The sequence below is a fragment of the Nomascus leucogenys genome, chromosome 24 (assembly GCF_006542625.1).
Source record: "Nomascus leucogenys isolate Asia chromosome 24, Asia_NLE_v1, whole genome shotgun sequence".
NCBI classification, from domain to species: domain Eukaryota; kingdom Metazoa; phylum Chordata; class Mammalia; order Primates; family Hylobatidae; genus Nomascus; species Nomascus leucogenys.
The window spans coordinates 15,448,605-15,469,724 of record NC_044404.1 but is presented as its reverse complement, the minus strand read 5'-3'; the positions used below and the strand labels follow the sequence as shown (position 1 = coordinate 15,469,724).

Genomic DNA, 21,120 nt, shown 5'->3' with positions numbered 1-21,120 from the left:
CCACCAATCAGCCCACCCAAGCCTCACAACTCCTTCTCCCCCATGGAGGGTCTAGACTAGGGAGACACCCCAAAAGGTGAGAGCTCTTCCAGAAAGTCATTTCTCAACTCATCTGGGTCCTTGCTCTTCTCTTCTATTTTCTTCCCATTTATCCTCTGGTTGGGAAGAAGCACAGAAAAGTAACAGGAAAGCAAGCCCAGCCCAGAGACATGAGACACAAAAAGCCATGGGTCAGCTCAGGAGTGGGCCGGGGAACAGACCAGGCCTCTGGGTGTCTGTCCCATGCCACAGAGCCAATCCCAACATCTCCCCTTTTAATAATGTATTGCATAAGGAAAGTGAAAGTTTCGAACTTTAGTCACTGCTGCCAATCTTGAGATAAGCAGGTGACTCGGTGCCTGTCATCCCTTCCCTGTCCACCGGAGCTTGTTAGGAAAACATCTGGGCCTGGGAATTACTCTTCCAACCAGGTTGACACAGACTCCTCAGCAGGCTGGCTCCATGCCCACCAGTAGGAGGAAGGCTTCCTTTGGACTTGGGTCTGTTTTCCCAGACACTCACTCCATGGTCAAGACCCTGACCCCAGAGGTCTCCATTCCCCTCCTATGTCCCATCTTCAACAGCTTGCGATCCCCTGGGCATTTCTTATTCATTGCACTGCTTTTCTGGGCTGCACAGATTCACTTTCCCCCTCCAGGGGGACATGCTCACCCACCCCCACACACTTACGTAGCCTGTCAGTTCTGGGGGCAGAAGACAAGTTGCACTGAGCTTCCTCCTGGGCCAGTTCTCAGGAGAGGGAGATAGGAAGGATGCCTAGACAGGTAGAAAGCTGCTGTTCAAACAACCAGAACTTTCTTTTGGGCGCATGGGTTGACAGGGACAACCCCTGAACTTGAGAAGTGCAAGTCTTCATTCAAAGTCTGGAAAAGCTCTTTACACTGAAATGTATGGGGCGGTATGTAAGAACTCAGGCCTTGGAGCCAGGCAACCTGGGCTCAAAGCCCAGCTCTACCACTTACTAGCAGCGTGACACAGGGCATTTACATTAACCTAAGGCCTCTGTGAGCTGACCTATAGATGGCATTATTACCAGACTTGGGTCCAGACAAAATGCGGTGATGTGTGAAATGCTTAGCACAACACTGGGCATAAGTATTCAGTACATATTAGCTATTATTATTGCCATTTTCTCCTAAGAAAGTCAGTATTGGAAGAGCTGCTAAAGTAACTCAGCACCCAAATGTACTACATATAAAATATTTTATTACAAAAAGCTCCATTGCATGGCATTTCAAAAAGAACAGAACATTTCCTACAGTTTTCTTTTCTTTTTGGCTGTTACACAGAAGAGACTAGTTAAGTGTACCATTATGCATCATGTGCCTAAGTTCATCAGGCCTTAAGCCCTCAAAGAACAACAGCATCAGGGGCTCTGCGAGAGCCGCCACCTGAGCCTCACCGCTTAGTTCATAAAACAGCCCTGTGTCCTTTCTACAAAGCCAGGTCGTATTTCCTACCCACAGTTCAGGACTCCAGCGTAGACAGCAAACACAAAACTTGTTTCCTTTTTGAAACAAAACAGTCTTAGTAGAAGCAAAACAAACAACTGCAATCTAAACCAGCCGCGAGGAACCCTTTCCTAGCTGGAAAGGAGAATGTGTCGCCTGTGATTCGGAGTGAAGAGGATGGGAAGATGCCTGTGCCACACCCTTGAGTGTGGTCCACAGATTCACCAGCTCCAAGGCAGCATCTCTTTCCAAAGCACCTGCAGCAGGAGGCTGTGTGGGGCAACAAAGTCACTCCCGATACACAGAATCCCCCCCACCATCCAAATGGCTCCATGCACAGCTGGCCCCTCCGCTTCTCAACCGTGGCTCACGTGGCTTTGTTAGAGTCTTGGGGTCGAAAGGTGTGAGAGACAGGAGGGAGCGTGGCTCAAGTGGGGCCATTCAGTCGGGCGGCCGGGTGTCGGGGGCCTTCTCCTGGACTTCATCGTACTGCGGTGGAGGAGTCAAAGGCTCTATCGAGGGAGGAGGGACGTTTTTGTCCGGGAGGTTGATCCTAAAGTCTTTGAGGTGAAGCTTTTCAGATTTAATCCTTCGAACTTTCAGCGGTTTCAGTCGTTTGGCCAACTTAGAGTTCTGCCTGTCAGGGGGGTTCTCAGGGCTGGCCTCCACGTCAGCCCTGGTGGATGTGGGGGTGGTCTCGTCAAGCCCCGTCAGTGACTCATAGGATGGGAGAGAGATGCTCAACCTCGGGTTCTGCTCCTCTCCCCTTGCTTCTGAGTAGTTTGTGTTCATCACTTCCTCGTAGCTGGGGACATAGTACCTTGAGGCAGCCTCCTCATCCTCCTCTTCTTCCTCCTGACTGCAAGAAGACACACAGACAGGGAGAGTGTTAGCCTGCACTCAAGTCATTCAAAATCCCAAAGAGATGGGCTCCAAAGAGTCCACACACAGCAACCTTGTAAATAACAAATGGGTCTTAGAGGCAATAAAAGCAAACACTTCAAGTGTTTACTATGAGCTGGGCTCTCTTCTAAGTATTTTAACAAATATGAACCAATTTCAGATTCCTAACAACACTATGAGTTAAGTTCTATTCATGCAAGACAGGTGAGTCCCCAGATTGGGGCTTAGCCTGGGAGGGTTCTTGGCTTCATCCAGGAAGGAATTCAAGGGTGAGCCAGTGGCGTTAGACCACAATTCTTTATTGAAGGGCACTGCTTCTTGTGGAGCAGGGCTAACTCATAGGCAGTACACCCAGAGTCAGCCACATAGGGGCTCCTGGAAATTGTATTTATATCCACTTTTAGTCACATGCAAATTAAGGGGTGGGTTAATGCAAATTGAGGGGCAAGCTATTTAGAACTTCCTAGGAAAGGTAACTTCTGGGTTGTTACCATGGAAAGGGATGGTAACTGCCAGGTCGTTGTCAGGGCAATTATAAACTGTCATGGCACTGGTGAGAGTGTCCCATGATGATGAGCAATGAGGGCAGCCAGGGATCACCCTCGTTCCTGTTTGCTGGCTTTGGCTAGTGTTTTTTTAAACCTTATCTCATCTGGACCACATCCTGTTTTGGTCAGCAGGGTTATGATCAGAAAACAAGTCCTGCCTGTTTTCTATCTCACTATTATTATAATACCCAATTTATAGATGGACTGAGATACATCAAGATTAAGTGACTTGGTCAGACCTTCAGGAAATGGGAGGGCAGGAAGTGAACACTATACTCTCAACTACTCCACCATGTTATCTGGGTGTTAAACCTCCTTTGCCTTTAAGCCTTTCCCACTTAGCGACACACTGGGTGAGCTATTCCAATGCTCAGCTGGGTCCTTTGGTCAAAGGCAACACAAAAATGTACAAAGTTGCTATCGACTTTCAGTAAAATGGTTGTCCCCAGGTAGAGAAAGAATATCTGAAATATAACATTTATGTGTGTCTCAAATTATTCTGTAATTTTATCTTCCAAGTTTATCCCAAGACTCAAAAAGATCGGGTCCTCTCAGCCTTATTCTCATTTGACTGTTGAAAGAGAAAACCAAAAAGTCAGGATATTTTCTACACATTTGTCGGAATTAATGCCAATAGCCACTTTCCAGGACCCTATACTTGAACCTGTGGGGTGATCATGGACAACATCAGAAACCTCAAAGTCTGCCTTGGTTTTCCTCCCACCCTCCTTTAGGAATGAACTCAAATGTGCTCACAGCTAGGGTGTGGAATGATGAGTGATTGATATTTCTTCTTTGTTCTTTTCTATATTTCTCAAGTTTTCTAGAATAAGCATGTGTGATGGTTAATTTTAGGTGTCAACCTGACTGGCCATGGTTGCCCAGATTAAACACTGTGAGAGCGAGGGTGTTTCTAGAAGATACTAGAATTTAGCTCAGTGGGCTCTGTAAGGCAGATTCCCCTCCTCAGTGTGGTGGCACCATCCAACCCATGGAGGCCCTAGATAGACCAAAAGTCAGAGCAAGCAGGAATTTGACTCATTTCTCCCTGCCTCACTGCTTGAGCTGGGACATCTCATTTCATCTTCTCCTGCTCTCAGACTAGGATCTATACCCTCACCTCCCCTCGTTCTCAATCAGGCCTTCAAACTCAGAATGAATTACACCCCTTGCTTTCCTGGGTCTGCAGCTTACAGATGGCAAATTGTGGGACTTTTTGGCTTCCATAATCCCAGGAACTAATTCCTCATAATAAATCTCCATTAAAAAAAATATATATCCCTCTGGTTCTGAGTCTCTGGAGAACCCTGACCAATACAGCATGTGTTATCCTTTGTTATCAGAAAATGAGTTTAATTTGGAAATTGTATTTATACCCACTTACACCCACTTTCAATTATGTGCAAAAGTAAGAAGTGGGTTAATGTAAATTGAAGGGCAAGCTATTTAGAACATTCTAGGAAAGGGACGGTAACTTCCAGGTCATTACCATGGAAAGGGGTGGTAACTGGTAACATTGGAGGGCAGAAATCCCTTCAATATAATGAGATTTTTTTTTCTTCTGGTGTATACCCACAAGTGGCATTGCTGAATCATTTGGTAGCTCTATTTTGAGTTTTTTGAAGAACCTGTAAACTTCTCCATAGTGGTTGCACTAATTTACATTCCCACCATTAGTGTACCAAGGGTTCCCTTTAATCCATATTAAATTAAGAACAATTCCCTTCCCACTGTAAAGATAAGAAATGCTTATAGAAAATTCAAACAACACAGAAACATCTAATGAAGAAAAGAAAAACATCCTGAATCCTTCTACCTGGAGACAAACCACTGTAACATTCTGGTGTATACCTTTCCTACCCCTCTCCAATCCCACAGCCACAACATTTGATGGGACCATAACCTGACCAAAGATGCTGTTTTATATCCTCCTTTTCTCATTGTTGTGGATATGGTCCCACATTAACAAATATAGATCAACAGTGGTTGCATAGAACTCCATTGAATAGGTATGTCAGGGGCTGTCTATCTTGATCAATATGATAGGCAAAAAAAAGAAAAGACATCTTTTTGCTTGCATTTCATGACTAATGAAGCTGAACAACTATTGGTTGAACATCTACGGAATATTCATAACCTTTGTTTCCTATTGGTATATTCATCTTACATATTCATTTCTAAGAGCTCTTTTTATAATAGGGATACCAACTATTATCATATGTTCCCCAATGTATCACTTATCTTTTAAATTTGTTGGTGGCATTTTTGCTCAAATGGAAAATTGCTTCCCAGCCATTACAAATTAAAGTGTACAGAGCATGCTGGGGTGAAGGGACAAGCAAATATGCTGGCCACCCCAGGCCCTGTTCAGTGACCCTGGGTGGGTCAAAATGCTGGTTCACTTAAGAGTAATGGCCTCCAGCTCCATCCAAGTTGTTGCAAAAGACAGTTTTTTTTTTTGTTGTTGTTTTTTGAGACAGAGTCTCACTCTGTCACCCAGGCTGGAGTGCGCACTATCTCAGCTCACTCACTGCAATCTCCACTCCCCTGGGTTCAAGCGATTCTCATGCCTCAGCCTCCCGAGTAGCTGGGATTACAGGCATGTGCCACCATGCCCAGCTAATTTTTGTATTCTTAGTAGAGATGGGGTTTCACCATGTTGGCCAGGCTGGTCTCAAACTCCTGACCTCAAGTGATCCACCTGCCTCGGCCTCCCAAAGTTCTGGGATTACAGGAGTGAGCCACTGCACCCGGCCCAAAAGACAGTATTTTGTTCCTTTTTATGGCTGAATAGTATTCCACGGTGTAAAAATCTATTGTAATAAAATTTTGGTTTACCGGTAATCCATTTGTACCATGCTATTTGGGAAGCTCTGGTAGAAAAGTCTAAAGTTATTTGTAAAATGATAAACTGTTTTGACAGAGGCTTCATGGGCGAACATGGGACAATAAAGCCTTGTAGATGACAGTCTTTTCACCACAGAAAGGTGTGAGCATGTGTGTGCATGCGTGCGTGCCCGTCCCCGATCCGGGGAGGGAAGGGGACAGTCAGGCCTCACCTGTCTTCCTCCTGGGCGTGAGGCCCAGCGCCTGTCGGGTGCTGGACATGGGCCAGGTCCTCGCCCTGCCGCTGCTTCCTCTTGTCCCTGATACTCAGGCAGATGGAAAGCAGCAGCAGCATCACCCCGGCCCCGACCAGCACGTAGGCCACAGAGAAGGTCTTGCTCTTGAGGATGCCACCACCCACCTCGGTCTTGTTGCTGCCCTGAGCCGTTGGCTTCTCGGCCGCGCTGAAGCCGGGTACCAGGTTCCACATGGCCATGATCACCCCAAGGACCAGCATCCCCAGGCCGATGGCGGTCAGCGCATAGTGAGAGCCGTTGGCCTTGGACTGGGCCATCATATCCGTGGGAGGAGGGCGAGGCCCAGTTCCAAGAAAGAAAATAAATATATAAAAAGCAGCAGTCACAACAAAAACCCCTTAAATGCACTCCACAAAATCTCTCGCCCCACACTAGAAAAATATCAGCTGAACTCCTGCGGGATGGTTCCGAGCAATCGCGAGGCCTCCCGTGTGGATGGCTGCGGCAGAAGGGCCTGGAAGGAAAGCAGAAAGAGCAGAGAGGACGATCAGTTCCGATTCCAGACGCTTTGTGAATGTGGCGGCTCTGCTCTTGAAGGAGTTAAGCAGCAGCACCGAGCACGCCGGCTCTGGCTGGGCCTTGCCTTTGATGCATTCCAGATGTCTTACGTGCTCAGGCTCCTCGTGCGAGGCTGCAAGAAGGGAGGCCGGTCTGCCCACCCCGCTACTCCCTGAAAAGGAAAAGCCAGACCTTTCCCTGCAGGAGGCCAGAAAGGTCGGAGCTCAGGTCATTAAAACATTGTGTGGAATTTAATGAAGTGCAGTAAAATTTCAGCTCTTGCTGGAGGCTGCTAGGAGAGTGAGCGATGGGATGAATGGGCCACAATTGATGGTTGTAACAGACTCACCTGGGGGACAGGGCCTCAGCCAATGGTATGACCAGGCCAAACAGCCTACTGTCATCTGTTCACCACCCTCAATGGCTCCCTATTTCCTGCAGGAGAAAATCCAGCTTCTTAGAATGATGCTGCTCATGGTGGCCTTAGCCTGGCTCCTGCCTCTCCTGCTGCATCTCCCAGCCTGCCTTTCTTTGCACTACCCACCCCCAACTACCCTCCAGAATATTTCTCTGGTCACCCATAGCTCAGATGCCCCTTTCATGTGCTCCCCAAAGCCTCCAGCAACCACTGTGGTGAGTCTCTCTCTTCCCATGACCACATCATCATCACCTGTAAGCCTGGCACACAGCAGGGACACAAAAAATGTTTGCAGAGTTCATGCCTGTAATCCCAGCACTTGGGGAGGCCAAGGTGGATGGATCACGAGGTCAAGAGATTAAGACCATCCTGGCCAACATGGTAAAACCCCGTCTCTACTAAAAATACACACACACACACACACACAAAGCTGGGTGCTGTGGCGCATGCCAGTAATCCCAGCTACTTAGGAGGCTGAGGCAGGAGAATTGCTTGAACCTGGGAGATGGAGGTTGCAGTGAGCCGAGATTGCACCACTGCACTCCAGCCTGGGTGACAGAGCAAGACTCTGTTTCAAAAAAAAAAAAAAAAAAAAAAAAAGTTTGCAGAGTCAATGTTGGATGAAATGAATAGAGGCCACATGAAGCCAAAGCTTCTCTGAAACCACATCGAGTTCTCCCTTTGTTAAAGGGGACAGAGGCCTGCACATTCTTCCTCTTAGCTCCTGTGCCCAGCTGGACAAAATAAACCTTCTTTCCACAAAGCAGCTCAGAGACCCTGCGCTAAAGGGAGCAGCCAGCAGTCCTGGGATTCCACAGCATTTGTGGGTTGAGAGTGAGCCAGAAAAGCAGTCACTTAAGGCTTTAGTTTAGAACATTTTCAAGGACTAAGGAGGAGGAGCAAGCAATGCCCCTTGCTAAACCGCTCCCCCATACGTTATTCCTGTGACAGGAACTTTTGCAAAACAGTAAAATTTACAAGATGTTTAGCTGGGCAAGGACCTGTTTTCAGTTCTGCATTCTTTCCAGTCTCTCCAAAAGGATGGCTGACCAGGCTGCTTGAAATCTGATGCTGCGAAGATATTTTCTTGTGAAACCATGAGTTTATCTGAAATTGGCCACTTTGTTAAAAGATACTCTAAAAATATTTGGAACAACATCCTTTATCAGCTTGAAGTCTGTTCCTTCTTTTTTTCACTCAACAAATATTTCTTGTGCATCTAACTACCTGCTAAGCAGCGTGTTAGGCACTGGAGAAACAGCAGTGAGCAAGTTCAGGATTAGCAGAGCTTCTAGGCCGGCAGGAAAATGATCTACAGGGAATACCAATAAAGTAAGAAGGAAGTACAGGAACTGTGGGATTAGACAGCAGGGTGTCCTAGCTCAGGGCTGTGGGACATACAGAAAGTCTATGTGGGAGAGGATTCCCACTGGCCTAATTGGGTCTGAACCCTGAATGCACAGCACTGTGTGTGTGCACGTGTGTGAACGCGCTGGCTCTGCTCTTGAAGAAGTTAAGCAGCACCAAAGCACACTGGCACATGAACACATGTGTGCATACATGTTTATGCACACATGAGCACATGTGCATGCATGCGAGCACCTATGTACACATGCATGCATATGTATGGAATATGAACAGGTAGGTATGGGCATGCGTGTGGCGTGCAGGACGTTGAAAAGGGATCCCACTGCAGACAGCTGCGGTAGGACCAGATGGGACCGTACACAAGGATATTTATTTCTTACAGTATCACTCATGGCCGGCAAAAGGAAGGATGGGGGCTCTGGCAGCCTTAGGAATGCACCGGTTCGACCAAATGGATCTGAGACAAGGTCAGACTCAGAGGGTGGAGAAGTACACAGCCAGGGGCTTGTGCTGGAAGCAGGAGTGATGAAAATATCACGTTCTGAGCACCTGCTAAGTGCCTGACAGGCAGGCCTTGTACCTGGGACGCTGAGAGTGTGGCTAGCAGACTAGTGATTTGAGCCGCTTTAACCTCCTCACTGCCTGCCCTCATTCATTCTCCATTCCAGCTTTGCCTTATGCTGCACGAGAGAAAGACAGGCTCCAGATGTGAGTCATGGGCAGAGATAAAAATGTCGGGATTAATACATTCTTTTTGTCTGATAAACTGTCAATGATTAAAAACAGGTGATCATACTCAGTGTGGTGAAAGGTGTTGAGATGGCAATTTCATGGCATTTTTTTTTGGATGGCAAGTTTTGGCATTTATAGAACAAAAGTTTCAAAAATGTTTATACCCTTTGGCTCTGTAATTCCAACTTCTAAGAATTATGTACAGAGATATTCATCACAGCTTTATAGTGGTGAGAAGCTAGAAATTACTTCAATAGCCAATAATCCAGATCAGGGTAATAAATTATGGTTCATGCACTTACAAAATTATGGTCTCAAAGCAGCTAATATATTTTTAAATCAAACAACAAGGTTAAAACAACAGTATGTTCAGCGTGATTCTAATTTTTTAAAAATTCTCCATACACAGATGAATATATGGGAAAAAGCCTGGATGATTGTACTTACACTGAAATGAAAGAGACAATGTATTTATATATATACACACATATGTAAAAATATCGGGGGGGGGTGGTCACCTTTCAGACTTGTACCAATGATTGCTTCTGGGGACGAACGAAACTCGGAAAGTGTAGCCTTTACTTTCCATTTCTCTCTTTTGAATTTTCACAATCTGACTGTATTGCTGCAAGGTAGCATAGCTGAGTGGTTAAGAGTGAGCTTGGGACCCAGGCTTCCTGGGCTCAGATCCTCACTCTATTCCTTCCCAGCTGTGTGACCCCGGGCAAGTTACTTAACCTCTCTGTGCTTCAGTCTCCACAACTGTAAAAGGGAGACAAAAACCCTCTAGTACCTACCTCATAGGGGAGTTATGATAAATAAACAATATACATAAAGCACTGAGAACAGTATGTAACCAGCACAACAGTAAGTTCTTAAACAGACAGAAAAAATTGTTATTTAATGTTAATTAAAGCTTGTATTCTCAATGGGGTAAGATCACCCACAAGGGGCAAAAATTGTTTCTTGGGGACGGGGTGAAAAAAATCTTGGATATTACAATGGTTTGTGGCCCTCCACAGGGCCACAGAATATAAATAGATACACAGGGCATCCTTGGCATTACATTTTCAAGTATTCCAAAAAGAATGTCTAAAAAGACTTCTCAGGGAGCGCAAGGTGAGGGAAAAGGTTGAGAAACACTGTTGAATGTATCATACTAAGTTTCACAACACTCGGATTATATATTATGATGTTTATAGTTATTTTCTCTGTGTGATGGGATTAACCATGATTTTCATTTTCTTTTTTTTTTTTTTGAGACAGAGTCTCGCTGTCGCCGAGGCTGGAGTGCAGTGGCGCGATCTCGGCTCACTGCAGGCTCCGCCCCCCAGGGTTCACGCCATTCTCCTGCCTCAGCCTCCCGAGTAGCTGGGACTACAGGCGCCCGCCACCACGCCCGGCTAATTTTTTGTATTTTTAGTAGAGACGGGGTTTCACCATGTTAGCCAGGATGGTCTCGATCTCCTGACCTCATGATCCACCCGCCTCAGCCTCCCAAAGTGCTGGGATTACAGGCGTGAGCCACCGCGCCCGGCCTCATTTTCTTTTGAGGAGAATAAGAATTAGAAAACAGAAATATCTATGTGTTGCTTTCATAAAACAGTTTTGGTTTTTTGGGTTCATGGCAGGGTTATGTGTGCCACGGTGGCATAAACTTGTTCTTCAAGTTCAGCCCTCTCTTTGAGGACCGTGATCTTGATGGGTCTATGGGGTCTGTGGAAACCCAGCTCCCAGCGGGGCGGCTGGTCAGCTGTTTGCCCTGTTCCTGGCTTGTTGACTCTGGACAGCACCCGAGCTATATTAAGCATGGTGTTCTTTTCCTTTCAAAAATATGGAAAGAAGCTAATTTTATGCTTAGAGGATTTGGACCACACGGCTTCCAATATGTCCCTAAAACACAGTGGGCTTGGTGGGCAGTCTGGGGTCCTGGCTTGGCCAAACTCGACCTCTAGACCCTGGGGTTGGCCCCATCACTGCTCATGTCTGAGGAGGCCCTAAGGGAGACATGAATGATTCTATATCTGAGTTTTTAAAGAAAAATTATTAACCAGTTAGAGAGGTACCTACCTATTGTTACTTGAGGAGACTCAGGGCAGGCCAGAAAGCAACTCTTCATGCTAGAGTCTTGAGTTAAAGATCCACCTATAAAAAACCACAGAGATGCAGCTTTCTAAGTAAGCTGTGAGCATTGCAATTGGAGTTACATGTGGGGGAGCCATGTGTTTTCTTTGTTTTTTAGGGGGAAAAGGGCAGGGGTTAGGGTAGGTATCTATGCAAGACAAGTGGTACCAGAAGAAGCCAGAATTCTGGACAAAAAATATGAGTTGCAGAAGGATGACAACATGGTAGCTAACATTTATCAAACTCTTTCATGGTATTACCCATCTTAGACATGTGCTCCAGAGAATATCAGAGGAAACACTCTCAGGTCATCTTATAAGGAACGTGTATACCTTGACACCAAAACTAGAAAAGGACAAGGCAGGAGAGGAAAATGACAGGCCAGTCTGACCCACCAGCCTAAACAAAAATCAGCAAATGGAATCCTTCCTTCCTCCCTCCCTCCTTCCCTCCTTCCTTCCTTCCTTTCGGAGTCTTGCCCTTTTCCCAGGCTGGAATGCAGTGGTGCGATCTCAGCCCACTGCAACCTCCACCTCCTGGGTTCATGCGATTCTCCTGCCTTAGCTTCCTGAGTAGCTGGGACTACAGGTGCACACCCCCATACCTGGCTAATTTTTGTATTTTTAGTAGAGATGGGGTTTCACCATGTTGGTCACGCTGGTCTCAAACTCCTGACCTCAAGTGATCCACCTGCCTCGGCCTTCCAAAGTGCTGGGATTACAGAAGGGAGCACCCAGCCCAACCATATTTTTTAAAAAGATAACACATCATAATCAAGTTGGGTTTATCTCAAGAATGCAGGGTTCGGTTCAACATTAGAAATTGGTCCCAGGAGAAAGGATAAACCACAACACTGTCACTCTGTGGAGTATTACGTACGCAGCAGTGAAGGTGAGTAAACTGCAGCTGCGTGCACCAGTGAGGATGATCCTGACGAACATAATGTTGAACAGAAAAGCAAACTGCAGAAGAATACACACTGCAGAAGTCCACTTAAATGAAGTTCAAAACCAGGCAAAACCAAACAATATGTTGCTCTATTTTTGTAGTATTAGGAAGAAATGCAAAGACTATCAACTAAAATTCAGGACAAATTCAGGCTACCTTCTGGCCAGGCACAGTAGCTCACACCTGTAATGCCAGCACTTTGGGAGGCCAAGGTAGGAGGATCACTTGAGCTCAGGAGTTCGAGACTAGCCTGGGCACTAGGGTATAGTGAGACCTTGTCTCTACAATAATAATAATAATAATAATTAGCTCAGTGTGTGGCTCACACTTTGTAGTCCCAGCTACTTGGGAGGCTGAGGTGGGAGGATCTGCTTGAGCCTAGGAGGTAAAGGCTGCAGTGAGCCCTGAGCATGCCACTGCACTGCAGCCTGGGTGACAGAATGAGACTCTGTCTCAACAAACAAACAAACAAACAAACAAACAAACACACACACACACTACCTCCTGGAGAAATGAAGAGTACTGGTACTGGGGAGGGGAACAGTGAAGGGTACGTGAGCGTTTTATTATACTATTCCTTACAATTCACATATATCTTATATATATACTCTTTTGAATGACTGAAATAGTTTGTAACAAGAATGTCCAAAAACCCATCGGTGTGTTTTTATTACTCTTAGCATAAAATCCAAATTCCCGGGCCATGACCCTCAAGCCCCACCAGCCTGGATGAGGCTCCTGTCTTGCTGTCACAGCTCGTATCTCTTGCTCACCAGCCCTCAGTGGTTTCCTTTCTGCTCCTCAGCAGCACCAACTACTTCCTACCACAGGACCTTGGCACTTGCTATACCTACTGCTTGAAAACACCCTTCCACCTGTCTCTTTTGTCTGGCTACTTATTTATTTCTGTATTTAAAATTTTTTTAAAAATTATTTTTAGAGACAGCGTATTTCTTTGTCACCCATAGCTCACTGCAGCCTCGAACTCCTGGGCTCAAGTGATCCTCCTGCCTTGGCCTCCCAAGTACCTGGGATTACAGGTGCACACCATCACACCCAGCTAATGTTTTAATTTTTAATTTTTAACCTTTTTGTAGAGATGGGGTCTTGCTGTGTTGCCCAGGCTGGTCTTGAACTCCTGGCCTCGAGCGATCCTCCTGCTTCGGCCTTACCAAAGTGCTGGGATTGCAGGCATGAGCCACCATGCCTGGCTATCTGGCTACTTTTTAGTAGAGACCTCTGTCTCTCAGCTCAAATGCCATCTCCTCAGTGAGCACCTCTCTGACCACCCAATGGAAATGCTGCCTCCGTCACACAGCCACACTTGGGTCTCCTGCTGAGTTCTTTGCCTTTCCTTCCCATGGGTGATAACGCATTGCAGTCAGTAATAATCTCATTTTGCATTCTTGTTGGCTCCTTGTCCCCCCTACTGGAGTGTGAACTCTCTGAAACACGGTTCTTGTCTGTCTTGTCCATTGCTTGCTCAGGCCCCAGCACCGCATGCCAGGAACTTAACAGGTACTTAGTAGATATTTATAGAACAAACAAATGAATACCTGGCAAGTTTGAAAGTTTAATCAATGTCTCATATCAATGAGGGGAAATTCGCAGTCCGAGCGTGAAGGGGAGAGGATTAATAAAAGCTAACTTGCAGGAAGATCCGGATACTCAAATCTTGCATCCGTATGCAAATAATTTGCCGGCAACATGAGAAAAATATGCAGAATAAATGTGATTTCCGTTGTGACCTGACAAAGTGACTGTATCAGTATTCCCTGGTGGGGCTGGAGGTTTCAGCGGTTGCCTGGCCTTTGCAGGTGGAAGTCAGCAGGGGACATGGGAGCCTTTAGCCTCACTGCTCCGCGCTGGGCAGAGGCTCTTTCCACACCTGTGCACACCCTTAGCCGACCAGAGCCGGCAGGGAGGGGCTGTGCAGTGGGTGTGGAGGAGTGGGGGCCAGGGAGGTAGACCCAGCTCCAGACATCAGAGTGGCTGAGACCTGAGTGGGGCCATCACAGCCAGGCACATCTGGATTGAGTCTCCATGAACTTGAACGTGAAGACGACGACTGAAATAAGATGGGGCAATGGAAAGCGGCGCTGCCCCGGCTGAAACGGGGTAAAGGGCCCAAGCATTGATCGCTGGGCCTTCCGCTGCCTCTTCTCGCTGAATTGCAGAAACTCTCCAGGACACAGTTTAGAAACTGGGAATCGGATCTAGACCCTCATGTGACCACTGAGTGCTGTGCTGCGGCCCCGGAAGGTGCAGTTGCAGAAGCGCCCAGCCCAGTTGGCTTCAGTGGGAGGAGGTCTTGCCAGTCGGAGGCGGCTGGCAGTGCTACCAACCCCCGCGACAAAGGGGCTCCTTGAGCATTCTCCCTGCACCGACCTCTTCTTGCCAAGCTGCATAATTGGGAAAGGGATCCCCGGTTCCACCGGGCTGTGCTACATTCACATCACAAAGGAGGAATTCAGTGGGGCTCTCTCTGCCAACTTTCAGCCCACAATCACTTTTGTCACAATTTCCAGTCCCATGCAGTGGGGGTAGGAAGAAAGGTGCTGAGCCCCTGCTCCTGTCCTGCCTGGGAGGGAGTTTCAGGCCACCTCCCCACGGACCAAGGTCAAATGGTGTCAGGTTCCTGTTTCAACAGAGCACCAGGGATCTTTTAGACTGTGCACTCGGGAAAAACAAAAAGCAATGTGCAAATCAGGCATAGAGGCAGGGGAGCTGGGAGGAGGGCTGCCCAGCTGGAGAGAGCTGATGGGAAAAAGAAGAAAGGATGTTAAGTAATACACAAGGCAGGGTAAGAAGAATAATGGTAACAAGAATAGCAGTCTCCGCAGCAGCTATCATGAAATCAGCAGCAGCTGACACTCAGCGTGAATCAGGTGCATTCCTAAACTCACCCGATCCTCACCGCCACCCTTCAAGGAATGATCCGCCCCACCATCTCGGAGTCTTGGACAGGGTAAGTAATTTGCCCTGGGCCACACAGCCGGTTAAGTGGCACAGTCGACTCATAATCAAATCCACCTGACTGTGAAGTCCACCTGTGCCTGCACTGTGCAGGTTCCCACAAAGCTGAGTCCCTGGGGGCCACTTTCTGGGCAAGGCACCCAGGTTCCCAGAGGTGTTTCAGGACAAAAGTGCGAGGGAGTGACAGGTAAATGTTTCCCTCCCTCCCTTCCCTCCCTCCTTCTTCCCAGGGGTGTTTCAGGACAAAAGTGTGATGGGGTGACAGGTAAATGTTCCCTTCCCTCCCCTCCCCTCCCCTCCTCTTCCCTTTCTTCTCTCTTTTTTTAATTTTTTGACAGGGTCTCACTCTCTCATCCAGGCTGCAGTGGCATGATCATGGCTCACTCTACCCTTGACCTCCCGGGCTTAAGCAATCCTTCCACCTTGGCCCCTGAGGAGCTGGGACTACAGGCACACACCACCATGTCCAGCTAATTTTTGTGTCTTTTGTAGAGAAAGGGTCTCGCTCTGTTGCCCAGGCTGGTCTCGATTTCCTGGGCTCAAGCGATCTGCCTGCCTCAGCCTCCCAATGTGCTGGGATTACCAGGCATGAGCCACTGGACCTGAACGTTTCTTTTAAAATGACTTGTTGAAGATTTAGATTTAAACAATTCCCGGCCCATCCCCTACTGTATGCCAGGGGCTTTGGGGGATACAGAGATACGTGAGACCGACTTTTACAATCCAGCAGGAAGACAGGCGATTCTTCCTAGCAGAAGGGAAGTCAGCATCAGAGAAAGAGTCAACGTGTGTTGAATGCCAATTCTGTGCCAGGCCATCTGTGGAGCTCTTTATGTGCATCATCATTTAATAGTTATTGGTTCTATTTTATAGATAAGGACACAGGTTCTGAGAGGGAAAGTAATTTATCTAAGATCACACAGTGAGTACAAGGCAGGGGTAGGGTACGCCTGATTCTAAAACCCAGGCTTTTAAACACCAAGTAGCACTGCCAAAATGGAGCATGTCCGAAGAGCTTCCAAAAAGAGTGACGGATTCAATTTGAGGAGGGCAGGGAGAAGGAAGATATGCATGCAGCTCTGCAGGGCCTTGAGGCCTCTGTGGCCTTCCTGTGGGTGGAATTTGGGGGTAAGAGATCAGGGTATTCCAGGGTGAGGGCTCAGCCTCAGTAATCCCACAGCAATGGGAAAGTGGGCATCTTCCAGAACATGTCATGGCTTACAGAGAAAAGAGGCAGCTTCCCTCCCCGACTCCAAACACAAGATGTCGGTGAATTGTATAAAACGTGACATCACCAGGGGCCTTGCTAATCCATGTAAGTGTTGGAGAAATTAAGGAAGACAAGTTCATCCTGAAGACTCCAGGGACCAGAAGCAGAAGTAGTGAGTTCATGAACCACACATCTTTTCTTGAGGAGCTTGACATAGTGTCTTTCTCTAAGCAGGTGGCTGGTGTCCAGCCTTATTTAGAAGGCTGGCATGGGGGACCCAGTCACATTCAGTATTTCTTGGGAAATGTGACATCTCACATTTCAGAGTCTTCTTCTGCCAGGATAGCACTGAGGGATGCAGATCTCCTGTCCCCACCAGCCCAATGTGAGTCTGACACCTCGAACCTTCTCCACGCTCTGGCCATCGGTGTCTCTGCGGATGACATCAGCAGCCCCCCGACCCTGGCAAACAAGGCTAAGCACAGGCTCTGACCACCAGCCAGACCCCCAGTACTCTAGTCCCCCAACCCCCAGCACATAGTTAGGGCACTGACACCCCAGGCGCTTTCCACAATTTAGCTCATTTATCCCACCCAACAATCATATAAGGGAGGTACTGTTATCCCCACCTCTGTCCACTGTATCAAGGAATACGCTGAGGCACAGAGAGGTGGAGAAACTTGCCCAAAGTCTCAGTTTAGTAAGTGGCAGCCTCTGTCCACAAAGCCCCCTTGTTTAGGCTGTCCTCATCCGCGGAGCGGCAGAAAAGCCAGCCTTTCCACCAAGGCAGGGCAGAGTTCCCACCAATGGGGTCTTGCTCTCTCACCCAGGCTGGAGTGCAGTGGCGCGATACTGGCTCACTGCAACCTCTGCCTTCTGGGTTCAAGTGATTCTCCTTGACTCAGCCTCCCAACTAGCTGGGATTACAGGCATGTGCCACCCCACCCGGCTAATTTTTGTATTTTTAGTAGAGACGGGGTTTCACCATGCTGGCCAGGCTGATCTTGAACTCCTGACCTCAGGTGATCCATCCGCCTCAGCCTCCCAAAGTGCTGGGATTACAGGTGTGAGCCACCGCACCTGGCCTAGGCGGACAACTTTGGAGGCTTAGCCTTGGAATCTGAAGAGTGGGAGGATTGGGGGCCTAGAAGAGAAGCTGGAACCTGTTCCACGTTGCCTGTGGTCAGTGTTCCTGGCGGCCAGCCAGGCTCGTGTGAACCTCGGTGCCATCTGGACTCAGCATTTGTCCTTGTGTGACAGGCAGTTCTGGACACTGACTGAATTCATTTGGTTTGTCTTCCCCAAGGGGCATTTTGCAGCAAAAAAGTAGAGAAGGGCAGAGATGAGAATTTATCAAATCAGGGACTGCAGAGGGTGCTGGTGAGTATCGACTCTACCTGTCATGCCGTGGGACTGGGAGCCTGGGCTCCAGATCAGAGGCCGGGTTTGTATCTCAGCTCTGTAACTTAGTAATTACCTAGACAAGACAATTCTTAGGGCTCTCAGTCTCAGCTCTGTCATCTGTACAAAGTGAATTTTACTGGGATCTACCTCACTGGGTTTATAAGTGATGAGCTCAGAGTTTTGATTACGGGTGTTTATTCATTTACCCAACACAATATTAACTGAGCATCTACTATGGACCAAGGCCTGCTCTAAGCACTGAGGACATAGAAGCAATCAAAACAGACAGAAGGCCTTGTCCCCACAGAGCTCACATTAGAGTCTATGGTATGGTAGCAGGTAATACAAGCTAGAAGAAAATAACAGAGCTGTGGGTAGTGATTTTAAAAACAGGCCAGGTGTGGTGGCTCCTATCTATAATCCCAGCACCTTGGGAAGCCGAGGCAGGTGGATCATGAGGTCAGCAGTTCGAGACCAGCCTGACCAACATGGTGAAACCCTGTCTCTACTAAAAAAAAAAAAAATACAAAAATTGGCCGGGCATGGTGGCGCACGCCTGTAATCCCAGCTACTCAGGAGGCTGAGGCAGGAGAATGGCTTGAACCAGGGAGGTGGAGGTTGCAAGTGAGCCGAGATCGCACCACTGCTCTCCAGCCTGGGTGACACAGCGAGACTCTGTCTCAAAAACAAACAAACAAACAAACAAACAAAAAACAGTGGCCAGGTACACAGTCACCAAGAAAATGACATCTGAGCAGAGATTTGAAGGATGTGAGGGAGGAATCACAGGAATACCTGGGGAGGAACATTCCAGGCAGAGGAGGGAACCACAGAGCCAATACTCTAACTCAGGAGCCTGCCCAGCACTTTTCAGGGACCATAAAGCTGAAGAATCCATGAGTGAATACATTGAGGGCCTTGACCCAATGCCCTGCAGACAGTAGCTGCTCTAATTGTGCCAGAAATCCTTTACAGGCCTTTGGAGGCAGGTGGGCGTCCATTCATCCTTACAGAGGCCCAGAAGGGGTCAGAGACTAACTCAAGGCCATTCAAGTTAGGAGCAGAGAAGAAGTGGGGTCCTGCACAGGGTTCTTTGCTGCTCACCACCCTGTGTTTCTTGGAATTTTGGAACAGGCACAGGGGAGGCTGAATCGTGGTCTTCAAAGATATCCAGGTCCTAATCAAAATTTGTAACTTTTAGCCTATATGGAAAAAGTGCCTTTTTGGACATGATTAAGTTAAGAATCTTGAGATGGGGAGATTATGTTGGATCATCCAGGTGGGCCCAATTTAATGAGTAGTAGCCTTATAAGAGGGAAGTGGAAAGGTCAAAGGAGGAAGCAGGAGATGGAATCATGGAAGCATCTGGAGGATGTGAGGAGAGAGTCACGAGTCCAGGGATGCAGGTGCCTCCAGGAGCTGGAAAAGGCAAGGAGACGCATGCTCTCCTACAGCCTCTGGAGGAACCAGCCCTGCCCACATTGTGATGTTAGCCCATGAAACTGAGGTTGGACTTCTGGCCTCCAGAACACATTTATTGCAAGACATTAAATGTGTGTTGTTTTCAGCCATGAAGTTTGGGGTAATTTGTTATGGCAGACCCAGGCAACTCCTTGTAGGCGGTGTTCCCGTTCACACCTGTGTATGGCGCCTGGCAGCACAGACTGTTTACCTACTCGATAGCTGATTTGATGAGGCACAGTTTCTCAATCCTGATAAAACCAATCGCTTGGTGAATTACGCGCCCTTTCCTCATGTGGCCAGGTTGGAGGAAGGCTCAGCATGGCGGCGCTCCTCTACCAAGTTTATATTTTAACCCAGGATTCTGCTAACGAGCCAAGTTTACACTTGTTCTAACATTGCTGGGACAAAAAAAACCTGATAAAGGTATTCTCGTGCTTGAGTCAGCAGGCACCCCACTTTCTGGGGGCTCAAAACTGCAGTTCCAAAGTGCCGACGACAGGACAAGACTGACGTTTATTTTAAGTACTCATTATATGAGGGCTTTTAAGCCAAAACTCGAGGTATGTGGAGCAGACAGCCAGCCCTCTGCAGGCCCATGAGTCCTGCAGAAGCAAGCCCTCTGTGTTCCCAGACTTTTCTTAGACCAGCTCTGATTCTGGAGATTAGGACACCGTTTGAGAAAGTTAGTCCTGCCCATATCTGGACATTTTCTATTTTAGCCACAGCAATGCTGTCTCTATAGAAGTGGTTCCCAAACCTGCTGCCAAGAGCTCTTTTGGTATTGAGCCGAGCTTGTCCCCATCCCCTCGCCATTCCCCGTTCCCTCATCTCCATTTTATACCTGACTTTCCTACTTGAAACATTTTAGCCAGAGCTGCTTTCTCGAGTCCTGGGTTTCCTTCCTGCCTCTGATTTTTAGGAAGTCACTTGTCACACTTGATTCTTTTTCCAACTGTTACATTTTGGAATTGTGGCAACTACAGTGAACCTTCTCCTAAGCTCATATGACGTGCCAGTGCTGGGTGCCTTACATGCCTTTATTATTATTTATTACTTCTTATTACTATTAATTTTATGTATTCTATTTTGTTTTTATTTATAAAATTTTAATATCGTTATATATTTACTTTATTAATTTTATGTATTCCGTTGTTTTCATTTATAAAATTTTAATATTATATATTTACTTTTCTTAACGATCTATTACGAATATTATTTACTTAATATAATCATAGTCTAATTTCTCAGTTATTTATTACCATGCTTAAACTTCCCAAGCTGATGAAAAAGTTTCTGGAATAAGCCCCATTTCACAGAAGAGGAACCCGTAGTTAGGGAAGTTAAGAAACTTGCTCAAAGTCACACAGTGAATGGTGCAGCAAAGATTCAAACTAGACACGACTCACTCCGAGCAATTAGTTTTATCTGGATGAAGGAATTGTGCCCAGTCAAACCAACTATTGGGTAAGTAAACAGCCTGCGTGCTGGCAGGTGCCATATACAGGTGTGAGGCACCTGTGGCACAGTCCACTGCCCAGTGCCTCCCCGGCCCCCCACTCCCACGAAGAGACCCTCCCTGTGCTCCGGCTGCCAGAAACTTTCCCTAGGTCAGTTTCAGTCTCTGTGGTCAGGAGATACAATTCCCTGTTTTTCTTAGTGTCGTTTTTCCCTTCATAAAAACCAGCTTCCCCAGTGTGAGTCATTCAGTCCCCTGCAACTCTGATCCTCATCTGGATGTGTTGTAAATAATTGACGCTGAGATGTTTAATCATAAAACTGGAATTAAGGTTAAAAGGGGATGGCTTGCAGGGAAGGGGAGGGGAAGAGAGATTAAGAGCTTGTATTAGTTTGCTGGGGCTGATATAACCAGTAC

General features: G+C 47.3%; 1 protein-coding gene across 5 annotated transcripts in view; it reads right to left on the bottom strand.

Annotated features, from left to right (window-relative positions):
- Positions 1–1,246: 1,246 nt before the first annotated feature.
- The window catches only part of TMEM51 (transmembrane protein 51), a 69,204-nt gene continuing 49,330 nt past the window's right edge, over positions 1,247–21,120 (bottom strand). For 4 of the 5 annotated variants that reach the window (XM_003279943.4, XM_003279946.4, XM_030805694.1 and 1 more), the window contains 3 exons: positions 11,192–11,266; positions 6,022–6,559; positions 1,247–2,370 (listed from right to left, as the gene is read on the bottom strand). In XM_003279943.4, coding sequence (XP_003279991.1) covers positions 1,953–2,370; positions 6,022–6,365 — 762 coding nt within the window. In that variant the 5' untranslated portion in view covers positions 6,366–6,559; positions 11,192–11,266 and the 3' untranslated portion in view covers positions 1,247–1,952. The remainder of the gene's footprint in view (positions 2,371–6,021; positions 6,560–11,191; positions 11,267–21,120) is intronic. The other variant, XM_030805696.1, reaches the window with a different exon arrangement.